This window comes from Anopheles bellator, chromosome 1 (genome assembly GCF_943735745.2).
Source record: "Anopheles bellator chromosome 1, idAnoBellAS_SP24_06.2, whole genome shotgun sequence".
Lineage (NCBI taxonomy): Eukaryota > Metazoa > Arthropoda > Insecta > Diptera > Culicidae > Anopheles > Anopheles bellator.
Window position 1 is genome coordinate 14,038,001 of NC_071285.1, and position 27,667 is coordinate 14,065,667.

At 51.7% G+C, this 27,667-nt stretch overlaps 2 protein-coding genes across 2 annotated transcripts in view; both read left to right on the top strand.

Moving 5' to 3' along the window:
* The window catches only part of LOC131215078 (fat-like cadherin-related tumor suppressor homolog), a 74,890-nt gene extending 52,891 nt beyond the window's left edge, over positions 1 to 21,999 (top strand). Inside the window, exons 11-21 of the mRNA XM_058209454.1 lie at positions 460 to 643; positions 5,384 to 5,407; positions 9,638 to 9,874; positions 11,355 to 11,555; positions 11,745 to 12,148; positions 14,268 to 14,721; positions 14,904 to 20,540; positions 20,936 to 21,121; positions 21,215 to 21,235; positions 21,364 to 21,594; positions 21,683 to 21,999. Coding sequence (XP_058065437.1) covers positions 460 to 643; positions 5,384 to 5,407; positions 9,638 to 9,874; positions 11,355 to 11,555; positions 11,745 to 12,148; positions 14,268 to 14,721; positions 14,904 to 20,540; positions 20,936 to 21,121; positions 21,215 to 21,235; positions 21,364 to 21,594; positions 21,683 to 21,999 — 7,896 coding nt within the window. The remainder of the gene's footprint in view (positions 1 to 459; positions 644 to 5,383; positions 5,408 to 9,637; positions 9,875 to 11,354; positions 11,556 to 11,744; positions 12,149 to 14,267; positions 14,722 to 14,903; positions 20,541 to 20,935; positions 21,122 to 21,214; positions 21,236 to 21,363; positions 21,595 to 21,682) is intronic.
* Positions 22,000 to 25,688: 3,689 nt separating this feature from the next.
* LOC131215079 (endochitinase-like) lies at positions 25,689 to 27,420 on the top strand. The gene is made up of 2 exons (XM_058209455.1): positions 25,689 to 26,334; positions 26,417 to 27,420. Exons 1-2 carry the CDS (start codon positions 25,718 to 25,720, stop codon positions 27,003 to 27,005), a joined length of 1,206 nt encoding a protein of 401 aa, XP_058065438.1. The 5' UTR covers positions 25,689 to 25,717; the 3' UTR covers positions 27,006 to 27,420.
* The last annotated feature ends 247 nt before the right edge of the window (positions 27,421 to 27,667 follow it).

A 27,667-nucleotide genomic window follows, 5' to 3' on the forward strand; every position in this document is an offset into this window, starting at 1 on the left:
TTCGGCTTCCACCCTTTATCGGACAAATTTGTGTGGCCATACACACTATCGCTCGCTAGCTGGCGGAGTTGTCCGTTTACTTGCGGTGTCGTTTTTGCTTGCCCCGTACGTTGTCCCGTATGCCGCGGAGGAGAATAAATTAACCTGCACAAATACCACCGAAACCTTGCGCACATTTTGCTGCAAGCAATTTGTTGTCATTTTGCTCGCACCGAGCAGACTTCCGCCGGAACCGGACCTACCCAGCTTACGATCATTGAATTCGGCTTACGAAAAAACGGCGCTTCGGCCATTCCATAACCGCTCGCTGTTCCTGTGCTACCGGCTCCCGGCCACCGCGATACCGAGAACGGCACAGATTTTCATGTTGCGGTGGCCAAAGCGAAGCAACCGAAGCTATTATTTGCTAGCACTACAATCGATTTTCCGTGTTTTTTTTGCTTCGCTCTCCGTTCCCAGGTGATAGATAAATCGATGCCGGTGTTCAGCAAGCAGTTCTACTCGGACACGGTGGCCGAGAACATTGAGCTGCACTCGCCGCTGTCGGTGGCCATCCAGGCCGAGAGTCCGCTGGGCCGGAAGCTGATCTACAGCATCGTGAAGGGCAACGAGATGGAGGAGTTTGCCGTCGATTTCAACACAGGTAAGGATACGGAACGGACGGCTATTTCGCTGTTGGGCGGACGGTGTCCTTCCTAACCGGAGTTCGCGTCTCGCTCGCTGTACGTTAAATTAGTGAGGGTCCGTTTTTTTCGGTACGTGTTTTGATCGTAATCTTTTATTTTTGCCAATAGCTCTCCCCAGTTCGCCGGGTTTTGTTCGTCGAATTCACATCCGTTTCCGGTCGGCGGAAACCGGTGCGCCGGTGTGCCTGGAGCTAGAGAATTAATTTCCTTGACGTGTATACTCCCCTGGTCTCTGCTCGTGGTCTTCCACCCAAAGTTTGACGCTTGTCATCGACGACGACGACTTGGAACCCCAACCTTAAATAAGCACACAGCGACCACGAAGAGCGTCGGCCCCTTGGACCGGCATTAGAGAAAATGAAACATTACCGGCAATCTTTACTTTTCTGCCCGATGGCGAAAAGATTCGTCTCGAGTTGTAAAGTTTTTCGCCGGAGAGCAGAGACGGAGAATTTAATAAACTCGCTCCATTGAACAGTAGTCACATTTCGATCGGGCGCCCGGCGTCCTCCCGGGGCCTTCGACGTGGGAAATTCTCCGCAAGTTTGTAGCTGTCGGAATGTTGCTCCCTGCTGTCCCGCTATCCCGTTGCGGGCCTCCGTCTCGTTTGATTTCGTGTTTGTAGCGAACTTTCCGTTGGTTCGTTGGAATGGAATGTTCTTTCGGCGGAAATTTGGGCTCCAGTACCTTGCGGGAATCTTGAAGTTGCGGCTCATCGATCCACTCGCTTCCCGCTCAACACCTAGACACACTTTACGGCGCCCCGAACGCACAATGCTACTAATGCTAATGAATATTCTGTCGAAAGGCGGCAGCTCGCAGCCGGTCCAATAAATAGGCGAACGCGTCGAAGGGTTGCGCTGATTTTATCGCACTCGGGGAGGGACCCACTTGGTCCTAATTTACCCGTCTCCACCGACTCCCAAGCAACACGGGGGACCCTCTTACCATCAATCATCTCCCCCACCGAACCACGACGACGACTTTCTTTTGCTCGATATCGTTCCCCCATCAAAACCGCGGCTTCACCGGCGTTCTCTTATCGGGAACCCCAAAAATGGACGACACGCGATACATACTTCTCTAATTACACTTCCTTTCGTGGTTTACGAGACACTTGTACGTACGCAGAGGGTTACAAAAAAGAAATGGCTTGTCACACAGGAAGAGAAACAATAACAACAAAACACCAAACACTATTTTCCGCGCCACACGCAAACTGAAACTTTGTTTGGCCGCTCAACATCGTGTGCCCACTTCCGGTCATTACGAAAGTTTGTGCGACGATGCTGGCGCGCCGACACTAGTTTCCGGCTTTATCGGGCTTGGGATTTTCCCGCTTCTCAGGTCCCGTTGGTTGGCCGTTTTGTCGAACCGGAAGTCATACATTGATACACACGGCTGCAGAGTAGCAATAGGCAGGGTAACCACCGCTGGTCCTGATTGGTGGCCATGGCATGCAACCAACCGATGGCTGGTGATTAAGTATTTTGTTTTACTACCCACATGCTCACCGTGCGGCAGCGAATTGATGAAATAAGAAGCAATGTAACCAAAACCCTTATTGCTTTCTGGTCATACTTCGGGTCTCGTTATGAGGAGGTACCTTCCCGAAACTGGGTAAATTAGTGGCAACATCTGGAAGCCGGTGAGGGATTAAACTTTTGCCTCGAAAAGGAAGCTTCGGATGGGGCGACTTAAAGGGCTCTCAGTGCCGCACGGTGAACCCAATATTATTCCACTTTTACCAGCTTCGAAATGGTTTCAACGATCGTGCACGATCGACAAGACCTCATTTCGGGTTTAATCTATTTAGCAATCAGCGAATGGTGTTCAACCCAATAATCTTCAGGCATTAAAGACCCCTGCAAACGGTATTCAATTTCGTTGTTGGGCGACGACAATAGAGACACCATAATTGAGCAAAAGCTCATTACCTTAATAGACAACTCGCGACTCGCGCTGAAGGTCGGTATCGACGAGCGAGCAGAGCGATTCCGTGGAAGAAACCCCATCGACTCGATGTTCCGTTCTGCGGCGAAAATGAAGTTGACCTTTTCAATGCATTTTCGATGAAGTGAGTGAATTGCTATGAAAATGCAATTGCATGCGCCGCGAAACGAGTCCGTCCCTCTGCTCGCATGTGTTTGTGCTTCGTGGTTCGACTAGCGTGGAATTCTACACCGTTTCGATTCCAAGAAAAACTTCATTTGACCTTTTTTCATCCGATGTTGCATCGAACGCCACAGCCAGGAGTTTCGAATTTTCGCAATCAACGCATCGCTTACACTGAACAGTTTTCCGTTTGGAAAACAATACGTAAAGTGCAAAACGATTTACATTCCGCTTGCTGCGAAGCCATCCGGGGTAATCAATTTATTTAATTGCAGTTTTGTTGCTACCTCGGTTCGGCTTCCGTTAATTTGATAACACTTTTTAACAGCATCCTTACCGACGAAACATCATTTATAATCCCCAAAGCAGCACAATGTAGTGCCGGAAACACGAGTCTCACAAAAACAATGATTGCATCACTCGGTCACCCGATAGAAACTACAGCACCGCTAGGCAGCCGGTCCAGCAGCAGCAAGCATAAAACAGAGAGAAAAGCATAAAATTCCGTTCCGACGGGATGCATAAAACGCTGCTCGCCTCGTTTCGCTGCACGCACGGTTCTGTGGCTCTAAATCAAATGGGTGATTATGTTCGTGCGAGCAACGTCCTTCATTTCCGGAGCTGGCAAACGATGGGGACGAGACCACCGCCGCCCCTTTCACGAGCCACATGAGACATCTTCCGGAGAATCCGTAACAATGTCTTATTTTCCGGTTAAGTTAGCACACACAAACACACAGAGTCGCCCAAACGGAACGGGACCGAAACAACAATCAAAATATCCTTTACGAAAAACATGAAAAGCGTCCGACCAGCCGACTGGTTTGAAGCGTTGTATATCCTTTGCCCAGGAACACCAATCCTTGACGACCTTACACTTGTCTCGGTCGGGGTTGAAAAAACGCTGACAGAGAATCGGCCAGCCGGCCAGCCGGTCTGCCGGCCAGTCTCCTGTTTTCGACTCGAGTAGCGCTGTTTCGGTTTCTTTTTTTAACTGTGGGAGCGATATCCCAAACAGGAAAACATCCTTTCGGCTACGAATCAACCATTGGAATTCCCATAGTGACGCTTGACGCACGGATGATTCATGCGTAAGGAATCGAATGGCCGTGATGAGGCATCAAAATCGCGCAGGAAAAGGGCAAATCTGTAAGATCCCTACGTTGACATGGTTTCATGGTTTCCGTGAGCATAAAGCATTTTCATTGAAAAATCATTCCAGAGAAGATATCGCAATAAAATTTGACAACAAAATTAGCCGGACCCGCAACGTAGCCGGAACCAAAGTAAATGTTGATCGTTCTTAGGTTAGGCTCTCCAAAAGACATCATTAGAAATTAGAAAAGAACAACAGGCTTATTGTTTGTCAAATTAATTTATTTTTTTCCTCTTAGTGAATGGATATTCCTCAAACGTTTTAATAATTTTAAGAGAACTCAACGGCTGGGTTTTTATCGTTAATAAGGTTCCATTTTTACCCCGCCGTAGGTTGCAGGCAAAAGCTGCGTGTACCGACCGACTAAGGTCTTTAATACCAAATTCAACGCCTATCGTACCATTTAAACGCTCCCAGCGGCAAAAAGTTCTCTCTCGCTCCGGGCTGGCGTAAGTGCTTTCGATTTCCTTCCGCGGGCACATCAAAGACGAGGCGCATTCTCGCCCACCGTAATTAGCCCGGAGCGTACCACATACCCACCTTTAGAACGTAAACACCACCCCTTTAAACGCACAATTTTTCCCATTAGGAGTAGAACGCTGTTTAAACACCGTTTAGTGCGCCAAAGTGTGTATTACGCAGCGTGGATCCCGCCAGGCGAGGCCAAGCTTAAAACCTTCGTTAATTATGTTTACATGCGCACACACCCATTCGGAAGATTAGATTAATAATTGGAGCCCCATTACTGGAATGCGTTCCGGTGGTTAGCATAGCTGATGGTGTGATTGGCTGCCAATTCCACTTATCCCGAGGAATGTGAAAACAATTCGTTGGACTGCGCAAAACGCGTTTTTCGACCACTTTAAGCGTGCTGTCCATGGCACATATTGATGACCTCTGCAGACTTTAATTGAATTCCGTTCATCGGGACGGGGACTGGTGGAGTGTACTACATCATGTCCGTGCATACTTCTTCGCTTTCGCGCGTGCTTGGTGATGGGAGTCGAGGATGTAATTTCAGCGTGTATCTCCATCGCTTTGATGACCACCCCGGGGAAACGCCGCTCAGCCTCCCGATCGCGGTGCGTGTCCGTCCCACTTTTTTCTGCTTCTTCCCCTGTGCGTGTTTCTGTGTGTATTTTAAGCCAGTTGTTATCATTTTCAACCTCCCGGGAAACGTGTTAATGTTTTATTCATCCATCAAATTATTTACGCAACATGCAGCGCGCGCCGTAGCGCTGCGTGGTATGGAAATTCAATCCGATGTTTGCTCCAACCGTGTTGGGGGTTTAAATCAGCATTTTCCAAACATAATCAACGGTGTTTTTTTATCAATCGCTCACCTTTTCTCTCTCTTTTTCTGGTTCTCTCTTTTAAACGTGTAAAATGAAAAACCAAATTAAATTAAATCGCCCGATTCATGTAGCTCCGGACAGTACCAACGGGCCATGTGAGTACCGAACAAGTGTTCCTTTCTCTGTTGCACTCTCTGTTGTGTTGTCTCGTTGTGTTCACGTGTTTTGTTTGTTTAGATTTTAATTTTTAATTTGTCCACCGTTTGCTCACTGCGTATGTGTGCCCTATAACTCATCACTCACAATTCTGTCGTAACGAATCGCTAGCGTTAAGGTTCGTGTTTTTTCTGTTTATTGCACCCAAACTATACTTAATCACTCGTGTGTTTTCACTCATTTAACGCTTGCGTGTTTGTGCTCACTCATTAAACAGCGAAACTAGCAAACCAACACATATTTTCATTTCGACATCTATTGTTAAGCGTATGACTCGGTTTGTTTTTACTTTTCACAAACTTCAGCTACAAAGAGGAACGTGTTCTGTGCCTCGCTTTACGTTTTAAAAGTGATTAAAAATGTCACACAAAGAGTGCACCTCGACCCCCGAGATCGACGTGGTTACTTTCACCTCAATCTGGGTCGATCCCCGAAGCCAACGGGAAAGCGACTGCACAAGAATGCAGTGCCGTAAACAATAGAAGCATTTTGATTGACTCGGTTCTATCAACCACAAAAAGTTGTTTATAAGACCGGCACATGACATTCGGTGGTGAATATTGTTTTTTACGCGCCATCCACCGGTTCTCCACCGGGCGCCCGCGTTGTTTGCTCGTTATTTTAGGCCATCGGATTATTTATTTATCCCGTTTCTTTTTTTGTTGAGGCACGGCACGGGAATATTATTAATACGAACGCAACAACGAACAGCGGCCCCAACACACCGTGCTATTGACAAGCTTTCAATGGCTGGTGTTGGTGCTGAAACGGCCTTTTTTTGCTCCGACAACATAATCTTGGAAACGTAGTGCTCGCGCCCACCCCGGGCCGATGGAGGCGCATGGTGGTGGTGCGCGTGTGACCAGAAACAAAAAATACCCACGCGGGAGGCCCAGATCAAAATCCATTTTACCATCTATGATGGAAAATTGCATAAATTATTTGCCCGCCATATTATGTTCGCCATCTTTCGGACGATCGTGTGTTCTGGCCGTATTGTTCTTGGCCTGTATTCACGGCCTTTCCTGGGTTGGGTTTGCGTAAATTTCCGGATTATTTTTCGTCACTCTGATGAAGGTTGTTGCATTGCAGCACGAGAATTGGGTGACCTAATAACAAGCGATTCGAAATAAGTAGTGAAGCTACTACGAGGTGTGCTGGTATTAATTAATTATCTCAAAAGCAACTGCAAAATACGGTGTAAAATGTGTTTTAGAAATTTCAACACAAGTCACAGGTGATCAGAGTGGTAAATTGTATTCAGCTTCACTACTTATTGACCGACGTGGTGAGTGGATTGTTGTGCCCTCTTTTCAACGATCATCGCACGCACATCCTGACACGCAGCGCGCCTTGTCCTGGGGTACGTTGTCTGGCCAACCCATTCGATGTCCCCGCTCTCCACAGGGTTTGATAGCTTTTTTTTCTCGATGGCGATCCCGGTGCAACGTCGAGAGCGCTGCTTTTTTGCGTTGCTCTGTTGCTGTAGCATATTTATTCACGCCACGCGTGTGCTGGGTGGTGGCCAGGTGGTGACGAAGTGTTGAAATATTCACGCACCATTCCCACCACAGCCCAGAGCCCAAACGGAAAATCCGTTTCCTCCCTTCGGATACCTTCGAAGCCTTTCGTGAATTTTTTTTTTTTTTTGCTTGATGTGCGCTGCGATAGAGACGCACTAACACGGCCCCGCATTCTTTCGGGGAACGGGCCATATCGGGGCCATTGTGTGGCCGGTCAGGTTGAGTCAGGTTTGGTCACACTGTTTCGTTCCTTTTAATCCATATTTTTATTGGCGTTAGTTTGCCGCCCGTGCGGATGCTGCCATGAGCTACGCAGCTTAGCTTTGGATCAGAGATCAGTTGCGAACCGACTGGCCAACATCGCGGGATCTCGGCCGATCGATAGGAACTAGTAGGATTTATGCTGTTAGCGAACCATCCGAAACACCGCACAGGCCACGTTTGGCAGTCGTTTTGGGTGGCTTTATTAAATCATCGGTGAAAAATAATTCCTTTTTTTGTTTGGCACCAGCGAATCACGGTTTATGGCCGCTAGCCTTTGGGCTTTTCGTGTTGCGTTTGACTGTTTCAGTGCTATCCATGGCTTAGAGTACTAGAACCGGCAATGGCATTCTACTTTTGTTTTTAATTTTAACAAATCGCTGTTCGCTTCCTTTCTTAATTAGTTTAGGTGGTACCGAAAAAGGACCAATGAAAATGTGCGTTGCACAAATTCCTATTCGGCACAAAAGTGACAATGGCACACAAGCTGGGCCACAGTTCCATTGCATCGATTACGCCGAATATCGCACGCACACGTGTTGAAGTTACAACGCGCCCGTGTGGTGCCATCGGTTGTGTCACAAAAAACACGCCGGAACGTGATCGAGCTCAACGACGAGCATTAAAAGCAGTTTTTTCGCAGGAAATTGGAATTGATGCGGGTAAATGAAAGGAATTTGGAATAACGCGGAATGTATTTATTTGCAACAACGCGCGCGCCGCTCGGTTCGTTTAACGATTCGGCCGCACGCGTTTATTGACCGATTTCTTTTTTTTTCACTACACACCAGTGCCGCGAGGTATGCAAAGGACAATGAATAAAACGCATGTTATCGGCGCCATTCGATAAGATCAACAGCAGAAAAAAAAAAACGCGAACATGATCTTTATGGTGCTTCAATCTCAGTGCGAAGTGGAAATCATTTTGACGCAGTTCTTTTTTGCGGTTTTATACAAACCGTGGCAGGAAATGAAGTAACTTCATCTGATTCCTTTCCCAGTATCAAGTAGGATTTCCAATGTGCCTAAATGAAATAGATTTTAAGCGGTATTGAATGTGCTTTAAAATGCTTTCAATTTCAATGAAGAACATTCCAATCGATTATTTTTGGACAACTTTTCTACCATCTCCGATGAACGATGAGCTTGAAATTAAACTTGAAGAAGCTCGGCTGTAGTTAGTTATTTGAAAAGCCACCCAGTGCAAACCACCCTTAACCAGTGTTTTATAACGCCAAAGAAATCGGGCACTCCTAGTCCGTAAAACTCACGTTTGTGTTCCGGAGATCACTTCCGCAGTTTTGAGGTATCCAGGAGAATGTACGGGATGTGGGCAACAAATGAGCGAGCGAAACCACACTTACGGCCACACCACGCATAACGCGGGGTCGACGACAACCGAGTGTTCCCGGAAATGCGAGTTGCGGTTTTTGGTTGGAAACGGAAACAATCGCTTTCATCCACCGGCACGTGTATTTTTGAAGGTTTAGATGGCAAAATGTCACCCAATAATCGATTGTGCAAAGAGAAATTAGGAACAGCTGTTAAAGTTTCTTCTGTTCAACGGCTTAGATTTTCTTCCGTTTTTCTTTACTCGTTCTTGTTTGTTTTTTTACATTTATATTTATTTACTCTACCTTTATTCACTCAGCACTGTTCGATCATTTCCGATCATCATTCCGTTTTATCTCACGTCGGAAGTGACAATTGATGTCTGCCTGTCGCTCACACTTTACAGCTCGTGCCGTTTTGCATGAACCCATCACACACAGTACAGCGCGAATCGAACAAACGAACGGCACACCTTAGCTAACACCTCGTCACAAAAACGCTCATCGTTAGTATGATGGGTCCCAAAAGAAAGACCCCCAAAAATGGGCAATGAAAAGTGGCATTTGAATTTAGCACAATCACACTTACACACCACACAGACACACTGCACCTTGGCCCGCATCATTTGCAAATGGTTATTTTATGTTTGTGGTTGGCAAAGAAGGACGAAGCATGCTGGAACCACCCCGCCGGCTGGTGGGTTGGCCTGGCCGCAAGGGCAAACAAAATTCCCCCAATTGCCTGCCAAAAGATGTGTCTGCAAATAATAAAACTGAGACGGCCGTTTGTAAATTTTTAATACTAATGTTTAATGCGTTTTTCTCTCTTTCTCTCTGTGTCTCTTTCGTTTTTCCTTTTTTCCCACGCGGCGCTGTTCATTTCGTGGATCATCTCGTTCCGTACACCGCGACGCCGTCTTCCGGTGGTCGTAATCCTCGTTCCACGGTTGAACGGCCGGATGTTGACCGTGCTGTGGGATCGTTCGTCCTTCATCGACATCGTCTCTCTCTCGGCTAAAAAATGATGGTGGACCGAAACCATCGCGCATCGCAGGTGCCATCTACGTCGTGGACGAGCTGGACTACGAGCGGCGGCAGAGTTATGAACTTTTAATTAGAGCCACCGACAGTGTGTCGGGCGTGTCGGCGGAAGTGCCCGTCTCGGTGCTGGTGCAGGACGTGAACGACTGTCCACCGGAGATCGAGCAGGACAGCTACAACATCACCGTGTCCGAGCGGGCCCCGTTCGGTACGGCGATCCTGAAGGTGCAAGCCAAGGACAACGACACGGGTAAGGACCACGGAGTGAACCGTTTCGTGCCGGCAAATGATCCCTCGAGAAGGCAAAAGGGCCACCCCAAAGGAACGGGCCGGGAAAGTGTTCGGAATAACAGTTTTTTTTTTTCGTTGGCGGTAACCGGACCGCTTGGATTCCGGTTCGGTTCCGGAACGTTGTCCTGCCCCTTGTTTTTCTTTGCTCTCCGATCGTAGCGTTTTCTTGTAAAAACACTGTGGCGCCCGGAGGTCCTAGCCCGGCTGGGTCAACGGAGCGGCAATAATGGAACGCTATTAAGCCACTCGGGTGCAGTTCCGGTGCTGCACGGAAAAGCTTTTGCTTTGCGACGGCCAAAACACGCCCGGTGACGGGCCCCAGAGGTTTTAAGTATTACACTTTCGATACACCACACCCTCGTGAGTGTCCCTGTGGGCCATAAATACCCTCCGCTCCCGAGAACCCCCACGAAGGTCTCGGCGCAGAACGGATCCGGCCATCGATGATTGACAGTTTTCGTGGCGTCGGTTCAGAAATTCCACGCTCTCATCGATTATTAACTTCAATTACAGCGGTTCCATCACCGTCCCCTGGCTGGTGGAACGATAACAAGGATAACGATTATCTTTCCGCCACCGGACGGCGGAGAGCCTGTGCTTTTAATTGGAAGATTCCCCATCGATCCCCCTTGCCTCAGTATATTAACTCCATTCTTCCGGGTGCCATTTCCCGGGGAAATGACTCCTGAAATGGGTCACTTGCTGTAGTATCCCATGCCTGGTTCAATAATGTACAACACGGAGGGCTGGGTGTCCCCTGATGGAGTAATAAGGTAACAGTTCGCGTGAAGCGTGATGTCCAATTACGGCTTGGAAAAAGAAACGTTCCATCTCCACGAATCCGTCTTCGTCTGAAGGGGACCCAGACCGTTGAGTGTCTATTCCGCGGAGAAACACTCCCCGAGCCTCGACCACGGCCGCGGCACTCACTCGTACGTTCTTTTAGCACCGTAATCGTCATTACCGTTGGCCCGCGTGTCGTGCCACTTCAGCGGGACACTTTCTATCCGCCGCCGGCACATACCGTGGAGTCCATCGAGCATCGCAAGGGCGCAATCACCCCAGCTCGACGGAACGCCGGAACCCCCGAAGAGTACATCACTCTCGACCACGCACACCATTAGTGGGCGCGGACGAGTCCTCGACGAGACTCCACGGCGCTTCCGGCGCTCCGACGGCAACACCGGGCCAAGGATGAGCTTTAGCCGGAGCTGTGCCGGTGCCGGTGCTGGCGGCCACTTGAAGAAAAGGACAACATTCCGGCCGCCGTCGGGATGGATCGTCCGTGCCCCGGTTCCCCCTCGATCCACCATGTGTTTTAATTAAACACGTCACACATCCGGACAAATTACGACAAACGATGAGCGAATGCTGTGGCTGCTGCTCCGGCTGCTACTTCGAACCTAACCGGAATCCGTTCCCGTTCCGTGTGCTTGCAGGCATCAACCAGGTAATTAACTACGCCCTGCAAACGGACTCCAAGAACACCTCCGAGCACTTCCACATGGACCCGGTCGACGGGGTGATCTACCTGAAGAAGTCGCTGGACCACGAAACGCTCAGCCATCACCACTTCACGGTCGTCGCGTCGGACAAGGGTGTGCCGAGTCTCAGCTCGACCGCCCACGTTTGGGTTTCCGGTAAGTGGCTTGCGGCTCTGGATTTTTTCCGGACCATTTGGCTTCAGGTTGCGCGCTTCGTTTGCTCTTCCGGAATTTCCATTTCTTTCAGTTTTGGGGAAAGTTTTTTTTACTCGCTTCATCTGTAGTTCCCTGCTCGATTGTTCGTCCTTTTCTTCACTGATTTCCAACTCCGTTCTCGTTTCGCAGTGATGGACATGAACGACAATCCGCCCAAGTTCGAGCAACCGTCGTACTCGTGCGTCCTGTCGGAGCACGCATCCCGCGGCCAGTTCGTGACGGTGGTGTCGGCCTCCGACCCGGACTACATCGATCACGATCGGCTGGTGTACACGATAGCGCAGGGCAACGAGCAGCAGACGTACGGCATCGACCCGGTCAGCGGCATCATCACGCTGGTCAACATGCAGAACTTTGCGGCCGAGCGCCACGTGTCGGTCCTAAACGTGTCCGTCACCGACGGGGTGTACACGAGCTTCACGCGCGTCAAAATCACCATCCTGCCGGCCAACCTGCACCATCCGGAGTTCGAGCACCAGGCGTACGACGCGAAGGTGAACGAAAATCAGCTCGCCGGCCGCCTCGTCACGACGGTAAGTACCCAAGAGGGACCCAAGAGGGACGGCACGGTGCGAAGGATCCCCGTTGTTATCTCACGGCCCTCCTAAAAGCCAGCTCGCCCCCCCCCCCGGCATACCGGTATCTTTTCGGAGCAGTGCCCCCAGGGAACGAACCCCGGGAGGCTCCACGAGCCGTCAGAAAGATAGCGCTGCCAGCAGACTGGCCGGCCGCGCTGATTGTGTTGATAGCATGGCTTTAATTTATGTTAAAAGCTCGCCACTGAAATTAGCACAACAAAGCCTGGAACGCGAACCGTGCATGGAGAGAGAGAGAGCGAAGGGTGTGGCCTATTATGTCCACCTCTGGTTGCCGTGTGTACTCCACTCGGTTAACTGAACCGGCGGGGGGGCTTGGTGCAAGGTGGAGTTCCTCCCCACAAAGAGGGTTGGCAGCGAGGCTCTTCCTGCTGCGGTAAAGCAGAAGCCGTGTATCGCATAATTGCGATAAACAGAGACCGCAAAAAAAGGCTTCACAACAACAGCGCACTTCAGCCCCCGGAGCACCGACAGGAAGCGAGCCTGTTCACACCTTCCCAAGGATCAAGATTGTTTGCTGTGGGTGTCCCGGGCACCATCCAACAAAAGGTGGGGCGAGTTTCTAATTTCACGCCCTGGGGTTTTTCATTAGAAAGGCGTTTGGTGCTGTATGCCCCAAAGAGACCCCCAAAAGGTCTCTATCTTACAGTGCATGAAGCATGTTCCGATGTTTCCTAACATTCCGGTAACACGCTCCTCGTTGATGAATCCTCGCTGGTTGCAGTTTCTCAAAAGTTCAGAACATACACAAATCGGAACAGTGACGCTTCCGAATCACGACCGACCACCAATAAATGAGGGCAACCACACCACGAGCGAGAAGCCCGACCCCACAAAACCCAATACATCGCTTTCTCTGAGTCAGCCGGGAAGTGGGCTTAATATTTTTTCTTGCTCTCTTAAATGCAACCCGAAGCCGTCGCCGCTGCCACTACACCGGGGTGCACATTAGTTTCCGGTTTAAACGGGACGGCGGAAGTGTGCCAAAGAAAATAGGAATGCAAATTGGATGCAATTAAGCTACACGTCGTCATCGTCGTCGTCTGTTCGTCTGCACCATTTCCTTCCGAGTGCCATCAAAACCGGCGGCGGCTTGCAACGTGTGTGGCGGTGGCATGTCGAGAAAAATGCTGATTTATGTTAAGCGCTGGAAAAACGACCACCATAAACCCCCGCTTCCATTGCTGCCGTTTGCAGTTTTCCCAACGTCACACTTTACGGTGCCCCACACACAAATCGTACGATCCCGAAGGGTGCCAACGAAACGAAATTCGCCTAAATGTATGCAATCAAAACTCGTTACTCGACACCAACACGTCGATTACTTTCTGCCGCCGCGCACGACTGAAAGAAAGGGCTCCCGAAGCGTACGGGTCACTTCCGATTTTGCGGTTACGGGCGCCCTCGAACACAATTACTGCGCGTCGAGCTCTAAGTATTTTGCTGTTTGGCTTTTCGCGGAAAATAGAATCGAGCTCACCAAAAAACCTCATTATAGCGCCCGGGAAGCAAGAAGCCGTGGCAAAGTCAAACACCTGCACCAAACTCGGAACTCTGTGGTATGGCCACCACTTCCGGTGCAAGGTTTTCGGTGAATATTGTTTTTTTGCGGTGGCCACACCACCGCAAAACTGTGTCACCGGCGCGCAGTGTCGCAGCTGGGCTGCGCTCTGGGGGACCGCAGAAAAGGATATGAGAGCGTGTTGCACCGTAAGTGAATTTTTGGAACGGAGCGCGGGCCCCATTCTGCGGTCACTTTATGTTCCGTTCGGTTCGGGTGTTTTCCGCTGCGGTTTTGTGTGTTTTCCGGGAGCGGGATGTTTATGTTGGTGAAATGGAGAAAATGGATTCTGGGTCGCGGAAAATTGCTGCAAATAAAATGAAACTCGAACCCCGGAGCGTGCTGCTGCTAGCTCGGATCAATAGTGCCGTGTGTCGTCGTCAACACCTTTCCTTGAAGCCTTGACATCCTAAAGGCTGAGAGTATCGCTTGAGGCGCCGTCCGTTAATCGACTTCCTTTATCTTCCTCCCTCCCGGGTTGCCGGTATTTTGTAGGTCAAGGCGACGGATGCCGACTTTGGCGAGTACGGCCGGGTGGCGTATTCCATCATCTCCGACGACATGCAGGACCACTTTGCGATCGACAAGGAGAAGGGTGAGCTGGTGACGAAGAAGAAGCTGGACCGGGAGGCGCGGGCTACGTACGAGGTACCGATAATGGCGGTCGATGCCGGTGGCAAGGCCGGCTTCTGTACGGTGCGCATCCGGATCGGCGACGAGAACGACAACCAGCCGGAGTTCCAGTACCGCGAGTACAAGACGCTGATCCAGGGCAACCTGACCGTCAACACGACGTTCTACCGTGTCCGGGCGCTCGATGCGGACGAGAACCAGAACGCCGTGGTACGGTACGCCATCTTCGACTCGCAAAACACCGGCATCCGGGAGCTGTTCGGTATCGACGAAAACACTGGCGGCCTGTACCTGCAGAAGAGTGCCGTGCAGTGGGGTAAGTGTCACGCGCGCGCGAAGTGAATCTTATTATCAGCTTGTCAATTACCTTTCTGGGACGTGGAAGAACGTTAAAAAACAATGGGTTAAACTAAGAATCGCATTCTTCTTGTGAACATTATCCATCACAGTGTTGGACAGTAAACTAACTGCAAATCCTCGAATCTTCACCCCGAACAGAGAACCAATTGTTCCAGTTCTTCATTCGGGCCCACGACGGCGGAACTCCATCCCTGTACGCGGACGTACCGATCGATATCTACATCATGAGCTCGGCCGAGAACCCACCGCTGTTCGAGAAGAAGGACCGCAAACTGTTCCTCTCCGAAAGCTCCCTGCCCGGCACGGTCATCACGCGGTTACGGCTCTCCGGAAACGTGACTGCACGGTACCGCATCCTAACCGGCGAGCTGGACGAGCCACAGTTCTCGATCAACGATGCCGGCCAGCTGCGGTTAGCGAAAACACTGGACCGCGAAACACGGGACGCCCACCTGATAGCGATCCTGGCCGAAACGGACTCCAGTCCACCGCTGACGGCCGTTACGGAGATTGTGCTGCACGTGCAGGACGAAAACGATAACACACCGATCTTCGAGAGCAACCCGTACTCGTTCACGTTGGCCGAGAACATCGACAAGAACCGTGCGATCATGAAGGTGACGGCCCGGGATGCGGACAGTGGCTCGAACGGGGACATTCGGTACGCCCTGTCGCCCGATGTGGGCGACATCGTGAACATTTTCGACGTGGACGCGCACACCGGCTGGATTACGACGCTGGTGACGCTCGATAAGGAGCGTCGCGAGGACTACAAGTTCCAGGTGCTGGCGACGGACAATGGGGAACCGAAACACACGACCCGCTCGACGGTGATCATTCGACTGAAGGACTACAACGATTGTCCGCCGGTGTTCAACGAGGATCACTACAAGGCCACGGTTAGTGAGGATGCGCTTCCAGGTACGGTGGTGCTGCAGATCTCGACCACCGACCGGGATGTGGACTTGAAGACGCCCGTCGAGTACTACATCATCGCCGGGGATGCCTTGTCCCAGTTTCAGATCAAGGGTACGGGCGAAGTGTTCGTGGTGAAGCCACTGGATCGTGAGAGCTTGGCCGGGTACGAGCTGAAGGTGATCGTGACCGATGGCAAGTATACGGCCACCGCCAACATCTCGATCACGGTGCTGGATGCGAACGATAACCCACCGTACTGCTTGAAGTACCGGTACCGGGAGCAACTGAGCGAAGGAGCCCGCCCGGGGACGGTCGTCCTGCAGGTGCTGGCCAACGATATGGACGAGCCGGCCAACAGTCGGCTGCGTTTCTATCTGACCGGCAGCGGGTCGGAAGACTTCAACCTGGACAAGGATTCGGGTCAGCTGAAGACCTCGCGCCGACTGGACCGCGAGACACAGTCCCGGTACAGTCTGATGGCTCACGTGCAGGATCGCGACCATCCGGGCTGGGAGTGCTCGTCACAGATCGAGCTCACACTCACCGATCTGAACGACAATCCGCCCGACTTCTCGATGAACCCGTACAGCGTGACGCTACCCGAGGACGCCGAGGTCGGTACGCTCGTCACGAAGATCCACGCCACCGACGCCGACATCGGCGTCAACCGGAAGATCAAGTATGCGTTCCTCGACTCGTACCGCGATCACTTCCTGATTGCGCCCGAATCGGGTATCGTGACGCTGGCGAAACCACTCGACCGGGAGCAGAAGGCGGTGTACAATCTGTCAGTCTCGGCGACCGATCTGGGTCACCCGCCCCTCTCAAACGCGGCGGTACTGATCATCAACGTGCAGGACATCAACGATAATCCGCCCGAGTTCACGTCGAAGCACTACTTCGCGTCGGTGCCGGAAATCAACTCGATCGGCTCGGAGATCCTGAAGGTGCTGGCCACGTCCAAGGACACCGGCATCAACGCCGAGATCAGCTACTCGATCATCGGTGGAAACGAGCATCGGAAGTTTGCGATCAACAACCGCACCGGCATCCTGGCGCTGGCGGACACACTCGATTACGAGCGCGCCAAGGACTACTTCCTAACGATTCAGGCGGTGGACGGTGGAACGCCACCGCTCAGCAACCTGGCGACCGTGAACATTTCCGTCACGGACAGCAACGACAATCATCCGCAGTTCACGCAAAACTCATACAACGCGCGGATCCGCGAGGATGCCCAGCGAGGCGATCGGATACTGCAGGTCCGCGCGAACGATCTCGATGCGGAGGAGAACGGGCGGGTAAGCTACACGATCGAGCGTGGCGATCGGATGGAACAGTTCGCCGTGGAACCCGAGACGGGTTACATCTCCGTCGCCGGCACACTCGATCGGGAGTCGATCTCGAACTACGTGCTGGAGGTACAAGCCCGCGATCACGGCGTTCCGACGCTGACCGCGTACGTCCTGGTGAACATTGAGATTTCGGACGCGAACGACAACCCGCCGCTGTTCGCGCAACAAAACTACACGGCCGTGGTGCAGGAGGACAAGCAAATTGGCCACACACTGCTCAAGTTCGACGTGACCGATGCGGATACGGCTCCGAACGCCGCGCCCTATACGTTCGATTTCCGAGCCGGTAACGAGGGTGGTTCGTTCCGGATCGAGCAGGATGGGATCCTGCGGACGGCGACCCGGTTCAACAGTAAGATCCGCGACAGCTACCAGCTGCAGGTGCGCGTGTTCGACAACGGAACGCCACCGCTGTACTCCGACACCTGGGTGCTGGTGAAGGTGATCGAGGAATCGCAGTACCCACCGGTCATTACGCCGCTCGACATCTCGATCAACTCGTTCATGGACGAGTACCCGGGCGGGGTGATCGGGAAGGTGTACGCCGCCGATCAGGATCAGTACGATACGCTGTCGTACGGGCTGGCACCGACTGCCGGGGTGCTCTACTCACCCACGAACCTGTTCAACATCTCGCGAAATGATGGCGTCCTGTACGCGTACCCACGGCTCGATGTGGGAGATTACCGGGTCAACGTGACCGTGACGGACGGGAAGTTCTCCTCGTTCACGATCGTGAAGGTGGCGGTTGAGCTGGTGAACGATGAGATGCTCGCGAATGCGGTCGTCGTGCGCTTCCTGAAGGTATCACCCGAAGGGTTTGTGTTGAGCCACCGGAAAGGCTTCATCCGTTCGGTGCGCAACGCGATCGGGTGCAAGATCAAGGACATCATCATCATTTCGGTGCAACCGTCGAGTGACGAACTCAACCTGATTCAGCACCGAGTCCGTCGCCGTTCGGTGCAGGTCGATGGGTTGGCGAACGTAACGAGGTCGGGTGAACGATCCCGTCGCAACGCAGTCCGCGATCTGGATGTGCTGTTCACTGTGCGCAGAGGTCAACCGGCTACCAGCGGGTACTATTCGGCCCACGAGATCCGGCGGGCGATCGACGAGAACCTGGAGGAGATCGAGGACGCGACGAAGCTGCAGATTGACGAGGTGGTAAAGTCGAAGTGTTTGCCCAACTTTTGCATCCACGGCGAGTGTGAGGATCGGATCGTGCTCGACCCGCGCCTCATCCACCCGGTGTCGACGGACGTGACGAGCTTCGTGTCGGCTCGCCACTCGCACCGCATGGAATGTCTGTGCCGCGAGGGCTACGGAGGTGACAAGTGTCAGCACGCCGTCAACGAGTGCTCCAAATCACCGTGCCCGAGCTACAAAACGTGCATCCCGGATTCGTCGGACCAGGGTTACCACTGTGCGTGCCGGGAAGGATTCGCCGGGCCGAAGTGCGATCGGGACATTGCGCTCTGCAACGATGAAACGTGCTACGTACCGCGGAACCCGGTGTCGTTCGGTGGCAAGAGCTACGCCCAGTACCGGATCGAGAAGGAGATCGCACGGAAGCACCTGGAGGACCAGCTGGTGCTGAGCCTGCGCATCCGGACCGTGCAGCCGACCGGCAACATCATGTACTCGGCCGGCAAGGTGGACTTTAACGTGCTGGAGATCATGAACGGGGTGATCCAGTATCGGTTCGATCTGGGCTCCGGCGAGGGGTTAGTCAGCGTAACCAGCATCTTCGTGTCCGATGGTCTGTGGCACGAGGTACGCCTGGAGCGGGAAGGCAACAGTGCCAAGCTGTTCGTCGATGGCAAACACGTAGCGCAGGGTAATGCGCCGGGCGTGAACGGAGTGCTGAACCTCCAATCGGATGATATCTTTTTCGGGGCCGAAGTCAAACAGCATCCGACCGTGCTCGGGTTCGAGGATGTGCAGAAGGGCTACGTGGGCTGCATGGATGACATTCGGCTCTCGAAGATACCGGTGCCGCTGCATATGAACGGTGCGAGTTCCGTGGCCAGCTTACGGCGGTTCGCCAACGTCGAGTTCAGCTGCGACGCTTCGTCGGTGCTGGTTCCGCTGGGCGTCTGTGGAACGCAACCTTGTTGGAACGGAGGCACCTGTAAGGACGTCGGCGGTGGCAACTTTGAGTGCCTGTGCCATTCGCGATTCTCCGGTCCGTACTGCCGGGAGGACCTCGATCCGTGTGCCTCCTCGCCGTGTCTGTACGGGGGCAAGTGTTCGAAGGTGGGCTTCGGGAACTACACGTGTGACTGTCCGGCGCGAATGTCAGGTAAACGGTGCGATTACGGGCGCTTCTGTACGCCAAACCCGTGCCGCAACGGAGGGGTCTGTGAGGAGGGTGACGATGGGCCACTGTGCATGTGCCACGGATATACCGGAACGACGTGCGAAACCGATATCGACGAGTGTGAGAAGCAACCGTGCGGAAATGGGGCCACGTGTATCAATGAGGCCGGTAGCTTCCGGTGTATCTGTCCGCCGGAGATGACGGGAGCGAGTTGTGGCGATCCGCTCTACACCAATCCGCTGACGATCTTCAAGAAGGTGAAACCGGAGATATTCTACATTGTGGTGAGCGTCATCGCGACGGTGCTGGTCGTGGTCGTGATCTGGGGCGTGGTGTGCGTATGTCGCAAGAAGCGCCGCTCGAACCGGCACGAGAAGATCAACAACGAGGCGAACAAGGGCATCGTACTGAACCCGGTCTCGGAGGCATCCGGGGCGTACAAGCGGGGCTCGAAGATGAGCAACCTGGAGATCCAGCGTGATCAGCGCCCGGTCTCGTACACGCCGACCAGCAACAATGCGACCGCGGCCGAGCATCATCTGTACACGTGCAGCGCGATGCTCCAGTACAACAACCTGGACACGCTCCGCAGCTACGGATCGGCCGGGGACGAGCTGGAGAATGTGCCGCCCGAGTACCGGAAGGCGACCGTGCGACCGACGCAGCAAATGGTCAACATCAACGCGAGCGGTGGGGCCAACACCTCGAGCGACACCGAGTCACTGCACAAGCAGAAGTGGACCGAGCAGATCCAACTGCAAACGTTCACCGACAAGATCAACAACGATCTGAAGCGCCTCAGTCCGAGTGCGACACTCGAGCAGCAACAGCCACTGCTACAGCAGCCACAGGCCATGATGCCGCAACCACATCCGGCCCATCTGCGGGGCTCTCCGATGCAGCTGAAACCGATGCAGCAGATGGGTATCCTGCCGGGCCGGTTGCTCAACACGCAGCACTCGCCGACGATGCTGATGCCACCGCACAGCTTCGACGATCCGGCGGCCGGAGCGCACCACGGTGGGGCCGCGTACCACTGGGACTGCTCGGACTGGGTCGGACGGGGGCACCACCCGCTGCCGAACATCACCGAGGTCCCGGGCAGCGAGGTGCCCGACTCGTCCAGCTTCCACAGCAACGAGAGCAACGAATCGCACCCGAAAAACAATCTTCTACCACCGAGTAAGTACCCGCTGTCCCCTAATAATGCTAGGTTCGCTGAGAGAAGAAACTTTGGAAGCGCTGCATAAATGTTTTAGACAAGATAGGGCAACACGCGCAAGAAAATCCTCCAGAGAGAACCATTTAGAGGACACTTTCATTCAAACAACCCATAACAGTAACGCCTAAAAAAGATCTATTTCAATGGGTATAGTTTCTTAATCATTTTATTTCCTATTTTTGCTCGATAAGGCATTCGATTTTTATCAGAAATGCGATATTTGAAGACGATCATGCATTGAAACAGTTTAGTGCCATGCAGATTGCATAACTCAGGCGTTTAATTATCTTAAAATATCAAAAATGGTTATTTATGTTACGTGACTGATCAGTATCTCTCTTCCCTTTCCTTGCAGTACTAGGGCCGGTCGATTCGACGCGCGACATCGAAACGCTGAACGAGGACAACGAGTCGGAGTTCGTGGACGATTCCGAGTGCGATCAGAGTGAGCAGCCGCTGTCGTTGGGATTCGAGCAGAACACCTCCATACCATGCCTGAACCCGCTCGATAGTGGCAGCGAGGATTATAGATTTAATACAGGTAAGCGAACCGGCCCCGGGCTTCGACCAAACGCGCCCACTAACGCTCCCCTGTTTCTCACTAACAATCGTCCTTAACGCCGCCACTGCGCAGTGCCTTTAAAAGTTCATACACGTAAGTAACGTAATCCTTTCGATCTCCGCCATCGCCATCCCGCGTCCTTTATTTCCGTGTGCCACGTGTTACGTCCGTCAAATGAGTTACATGTTTTGTTGCTTCTTTTTTCCTTCCAACCGGCACAGCTGATAGTTATCTGCGTCATCCGAACAGCTACTTGCCGAAGTATAACATACAGAGCGAAACGGAGGGCGAAAATGTGCCACTGACCGGCCGGAAGCCGCTGAACGGGCTCGAAGTCGGCCGCCACCAGCTGGTCGAGTCCGACGAGGACGAGGACGTCGAGTCGTACGGGTTCCCCCAGACGCGCCGCAACCGCCGCGAACCCAGTGATATCGATTTAGTGTTAAAAACCGGTAAGTTGGACGGTCCCCCCTTTCGGCGTGCATCAAGCGTTCCCCGACTGATTCCATTCTGCTTCGTTGGTTGTCTCTCTCCCGGCAGACGAAGGAAGCTCTCTGCTAAGCCATTCCCGCACCCTGAACAGCTCCAATCACTCGAACAGCGATCTATCGACGCAGCTTTGCGAAATCGATGATTCCGAGTACGAGCAGGAGCCGCCACAGCAGCAGCAACTTCATCATCACCATCATCATAATCATCATCATCACAGCAGCCCCTCGCCGGTGGCGGCGGCGAACGTATCGGGGGGCTCTTCCGGGGCCGGCAGCAACGTGGGTTCCGGCGCAGCGAGCACTTCCAAGCCACGCAGCCAGCAGAAAGTCAAGTGGAGCAACACCGTGCAGCAGACGGAAGTTTGACGGCAGCTAATCAGCGACAGCGACAGCGACGGGCAGCTACCAACACCACCAGCACCACCACGTCTACAGGCAGCGCTAACAGATAAGACTTACTCTTCTACTTCCTTATTTATCGACGGCCCACGGAACCACGAGTCGCCATTCCACCATCACCGCCGGCCAGCGCCAACGGGGACGCCATCGCCGCTTCACGTCTGGATAATTTATTTAATTTATTTCCCGATGGCAGCACCGCCGTCTGGCGACGCCTGCCAGGAACGCCCGGCGAGGTGGACGCTGTTATATCGCGCCCTACTTCCGTTCCTTCGATGCGCCCCCCCCCCCCCCCGATCTCTGATCGCTTCTGACTTGCGTGAGCTCCGCTACACGTTTCGCGTAGTACGATGTGATTGTTTTTACGATTTTATCAACGCAAAAACAATCTCCGAAGCTGAAAGCCGCAATCAAAATAGGGGTTGGAAATTCAGACCGTAAATGCACCTTTTTTATGGATGCTCACTTTCAAACCTCGGTTATTCGGTCGGTGTTTCATCAAAGAGAAACACAGATGTTGGGCACGAAAAAAGGGACCTCTCACACCGATCGGAAGGTATCTAGCGGGAACTGCTCCTTTTAACCTAGATAAAAACACGAGACGCAACCACAAAGGTGTTCCCATCGGACCCCGACGGCAAACCGGCTCCACTGAATACCTTCCATTAGTTCCATTGGCGGCGACGAATGGCCCGACGACGGCGTAGTAAGGCGGCGGAAGATTACCAGTTCAGTATTTGCATAGTTTTGTGTTCGGGCCGGCGGTTTGTCCGGTAGACGGTAGCACGGACCGTCGCAGATACAATTCCAGACTTATGTTTTATCTTACATGGTATGTCAAGCCATCGCAAGAGGATTTCTCATTTAGCAAGCGTTAGCAATTAGTAATCGAGCAGAAATGGGGCCCCCGAAAGGTCCTTTAAAGGGTGCCCTTTACGTTTACCCGTACCCGTAGAAAAAATCAAGGTTTCCATCGACCGCGATTCCCACATATGATCTACTTACAAAAAGTGTGCTATCAATCGATGCCTTATTTCAGTGCGTGGCTATTTAATGATTTCATCACACTCATCGTAACAGTACCTTAAACCACATCCACAGAGAGAGCAAAAGAACTGCACCCGAGAGAAACATGTTCATTTCCGACCGTACACAAAGTAAAGGAACATATTTTTAGTCCTCAATTCCTTGTTTTGTAAATGTAAGCGTAGAGTATCGCTAGCGAAGCATCATCCGGATAGGGACAGAACAAACGGGGCAAAATAGTAGGAAAACTGTGTAGTAATTTAAAAAAACGGAACATTCAAACCCTAATCTGCCACAGACACACAAAAGTAGTACTGTACGCGAAGGGGCGCCTCGTGGCCGTGGTGTGGAGCAGCAAACATGGAGTGGAAAAAGCCCTCTAGTGAGTAATCCTTAGCGAAATAACAAACTTTAACACACACAAAATCAACAAAAACTAACTAAACAATCGACGATGCGCTGGGGCCCGGTCGGGGCCGAATAGGAACCGAGTGAGGGCTGGGCAGCCAGGCTTGTGTATCATAGGACGGTAAGCGGGCGGCGTATGTTAGAGAATACAATTCGTAACTTTATTTTGTACGTTCGGGAACAAGTTCGGGAGTTCGGGACGACAAGCTGCGAGAGGCGACACGGCACACGAAAATATATCAAAAGTATTAGGGAAGAAAATAAATCAAAACCACACTCGAAACACTCGGTTACTAGAGCGAGAGAGAGAGACCCCTTTACCAACCCCTGTTTGTCCGCCGTCCGCGGTACAAGACTATCGCCATCCTTTCCTTTTTTTTATTGCGGGTCCTAAATCGATGCCGAACATTATTTTGAACCAATTTCACCATCGCACTCCACTAAACCATTCGTATCGTGTTTTTGGGGCGGTAATTAATTCATTAAATATTCCTCTTACTTTTACTAAACACACGACCAAAACTTTGTTCGAAAATGGCACCTCACTTTTATTGGGGTGGAATAGAAAGGGGGGCACACAACCCACGGTTACAATACAATCACGACCCGCAAACGGTGAACGAGCCAGTGCCATTCGGCGGCAAACGATTCTCGGACCCCCGCTCGCCGCTCTGCGTGTGTCCTGCGTGTGTCCTGCGCGCGTGCGGCACACATCATTCACACTAACACATCATCGTCCTTCTCGCGGACGTCGTTTCGAGAAGCGAAGCGAAGAATTTATTTAGGTAAAATGTAAAGTAAAGAAACAGAAAAGTGTCGTAGGAAAAACGAATCGAATTAAAAAGGCGAACAGAGCAGAACAACAATCGGCGCGCAAAAATAGCGCAAGCGTAGCCCAGGGAACGCACTGCGCCGCATCCGCACGTTTATATCCGATGCGAAGATCGAGCGAAGGTAAATAAAATTTCTGAGATATGACTATTTTTAAAAAAGCTCTCGGCGTAAAAGTTTTTCTTTCAAAGTTCCGATCCCAAAGTTTTTCTTCGGCGAACGCACTGTTTAGGTTCTTAGAACACCACTGGTAAGGATAAAAGGTACGCACACGGCTCCGGTTCTCTTCGTCGTTCGACACCCTGGTTTTCTCGTACGTCAGTCACTGTGCCAGATGGATTCGTTCGGGTAATTTGATCTTGATGCGCTGGAGCTCGTCCGCCGGGTTGATCAGCTGACCCTGTGGGTCCTCTAGTTCCCAATCTACGAGCAGTTTGTCAGGCACAGCTCGAACCCGGACACCCTGGAGATCTTATCAGTCTCATAAACACAAGCGGCACCAGGTTCCGGGTTTCAAGCCGATCGTGCAAAGACACCGAAAATATGCGCCGCGTAAGGTAATCCGCTGGTAAGTTTATTTGCCATTTAGTAGTGATAGAAGAATGCCGATTCTGCGGCTGGTGTAAACCAGAATTTCTAGTCCAGCATTTGCATATGAATTCCAGCATAATTATGATTTCCAAGGATTTCGTTGAACCGCGTTTAGAGAGGTCGAAAGTTATGATGTGTATATGTTTTTCTCCAATATGTTTTTGATAGTGATATTTTAAATTTCTATCCGGGCATCATGTCTACGGCCTTATTTTTGAGTCCAATTTCATCGACGGATCGATTTCGATTCCGATTCAGAAAATAGGAGAAATGAGAAGGTAAAAACAAAGAAAACAATATTACATGTGGTTTTTTTTTACTACTGTTATCAATTATTGAATAAATTAAAAATTAAACACTAAAACCTTAAGAACAATATGTGTGATCCACTTACACAGTAGCGGCATCGAAAACCGTGCAACAGACACGAACTCGATCGTTATCTACACCGGAATAATCAGAAGTTAGTACCACGTTACAGTTCCGTGCTGCATGCGCACGAGAGATAGTGAGTTATTCCGACAGATTTGGTGAATCGTCTTTTCTAACCACGTAGTTATGAATCCGCGTGTTTGTCCGCGGCATCTCGCGAGATTCTGAATCCTGACCGACGACCGACACCTCTGGCCTTGAAGAAGCCATCGGCATCGCTGGTTCTGAGCGGGCTACGATCAGTTGCGTTCAGTATGAATTTGTGCTTCACAGTGATCGGCCGTACCAGAGCCGCAAACCGAGCAAAACCACCGTCACAGATAACTGAAACCGGTTGTATTTGAACCCTTTGACTGTAGAGTCCGCGAACTGAGCCCCCGTAGAAAAACCTGTTTCAATGGATCTCCACCGCAAACAGCGAAGAACCATTCGATCGGAATGTTTGCTGACGTTGCTCCTACTCTGTTGGTTCCTGCCCGAAAAAGCCGTCTCTGCAAGAAGACACCTTGTATGCATGTACCGCAGCTACACCGCTACCCCCAGCAAAGCGTACCAAATCGAAGACATCCCGATGGACCTCTGCACGCACATCCTCTACTACGGGAGCAAAATCGATCCGACAGACAACGAGCTGGAACCGTGGGATGGACGGCACGATATACTGGAGAGGGGATATCAAAAGTTTGCCGATATTAAGAACCGTCAGCCCGATGTGAAGCTTTTAATGAGCGTTCTTTGTACAATTCCTTCCTGTGGAAGGGTCGCTGCGTCAAGCGACACGCGGAAAGCATTAATCGAAAGTGCCATCCGCTTGCTGAGGCGATACAATCTCGATGGACTATCGTACGAATGGCGCTACCCACCGCAAGAGGCAAAACAGGACTACGCTACGTTGATTGAAGAGACGAAGCAAGCCTTCAAGAATGCCGGACACGACACGTGGACCGTTTCAGTTGATGTTCCCGGACGAGAGGATTCCATTGCTAAAGCGTTCGACCAACAGCGCATCTGCTGGTAAGTGGCAGCAATAGCGAGGTGCTCAGAAATAAGGAGGAATCAGAAATAATTTTATTATTTTTTTGATGTAATGCGGTAGTGCCGCTGATTTCGTTATCCTCTGGGTAGATCGCCGTTTTTCGAGCCGTAAAAACACGGACATCCCAAGTCCGCTGTACCGGCGACGCTTCGAAACAGGAGTTCTTCAGCGCTACAACATCATGGACGGGACCCAGCACTGGATCAACAGCGGGTGTCCGAGGGATAAAATACTGCTTAAAGTGGCTGCGAGTGGTATGAAGTTCGCATTGGACGACGCAAGCGATCACAGTGTCAATGCCACGCGCGATCTTGGACAGTTTCCGGAGCACATCGAGTACAACCAAATCTGCTCCCGGCTACGGGACGCGGGCTGGACGGTGGATTGGGACGAGCGAAGCAAGGCACCGTTTGCGTATCGCGGCAAAGAGTGCATCGGCTACGAGAATGAAGTTTCTCTCGAGGATAAGGCATACTTCGTGGACGGCGAGGGTTTGGGAGGGCTGGTGGTCGAATCGATAGATCAAGATGATTACAAGGGGGTCTGCGGAAAGAAGTACCCTTTGCTGACGGCTCTTTGGAAGGCTTACAGACCGACCTGGTCGACCGACGACGATCCATTTGACTTTGCCATCCACCGTTCCACTTAGCGCCCGAGTTAAATGAAGAGCTCCGTTTCGTTACGAAAGTGTACGTTAATTAAGACCCTTATGTTAAGAGATTTCAGAGTTCGTGCGTTGGTTGGCCAACGCTTTTACGGGCAGAAAACAACAGAGTAGGATCAACGCCAGCAAACATTCCGCTCGAATTGTTCTTCGCTGTCTGCGATGGAGATCCATTGACACAGGTTTTTCTACGGGGGCTCAGTTCGCGGACTCGATAGTCAAAGGGTTCAAATATAACCGGTTTCCTTTGTGTGTGGCGACGGTACGTCTGATCACTGAGAAGCACAAATTCATTCTAATCGCAACTTATGGTACGGCATCTCACAGGCACCGATTCGAATGGGTTATGTGCCTCATAAATTGGTCAAATCGAGCACCTCGAGGTTCCGAGTTGATTGAGATTAGAACAATAGATTAACGTTGCCTCTGCTGCAGGCCAAGACCGCTCGGAAGGTTGTTATCCGTTGCCGGACCTCAAGCTCATGGTGGATCGTTCAGGTCGACCGAAGCCTCGATTTGAAAGAAGAGTTCCCGTTAGAGAGGCGTAAGTCAATGTTACTATATCACAAAAGTAACATGAAAGTAAAAGTATGGCATTATTTCACTAGTCTCTAAAGATATCTTTTTTATGCCCAGAAGTTCGCTCG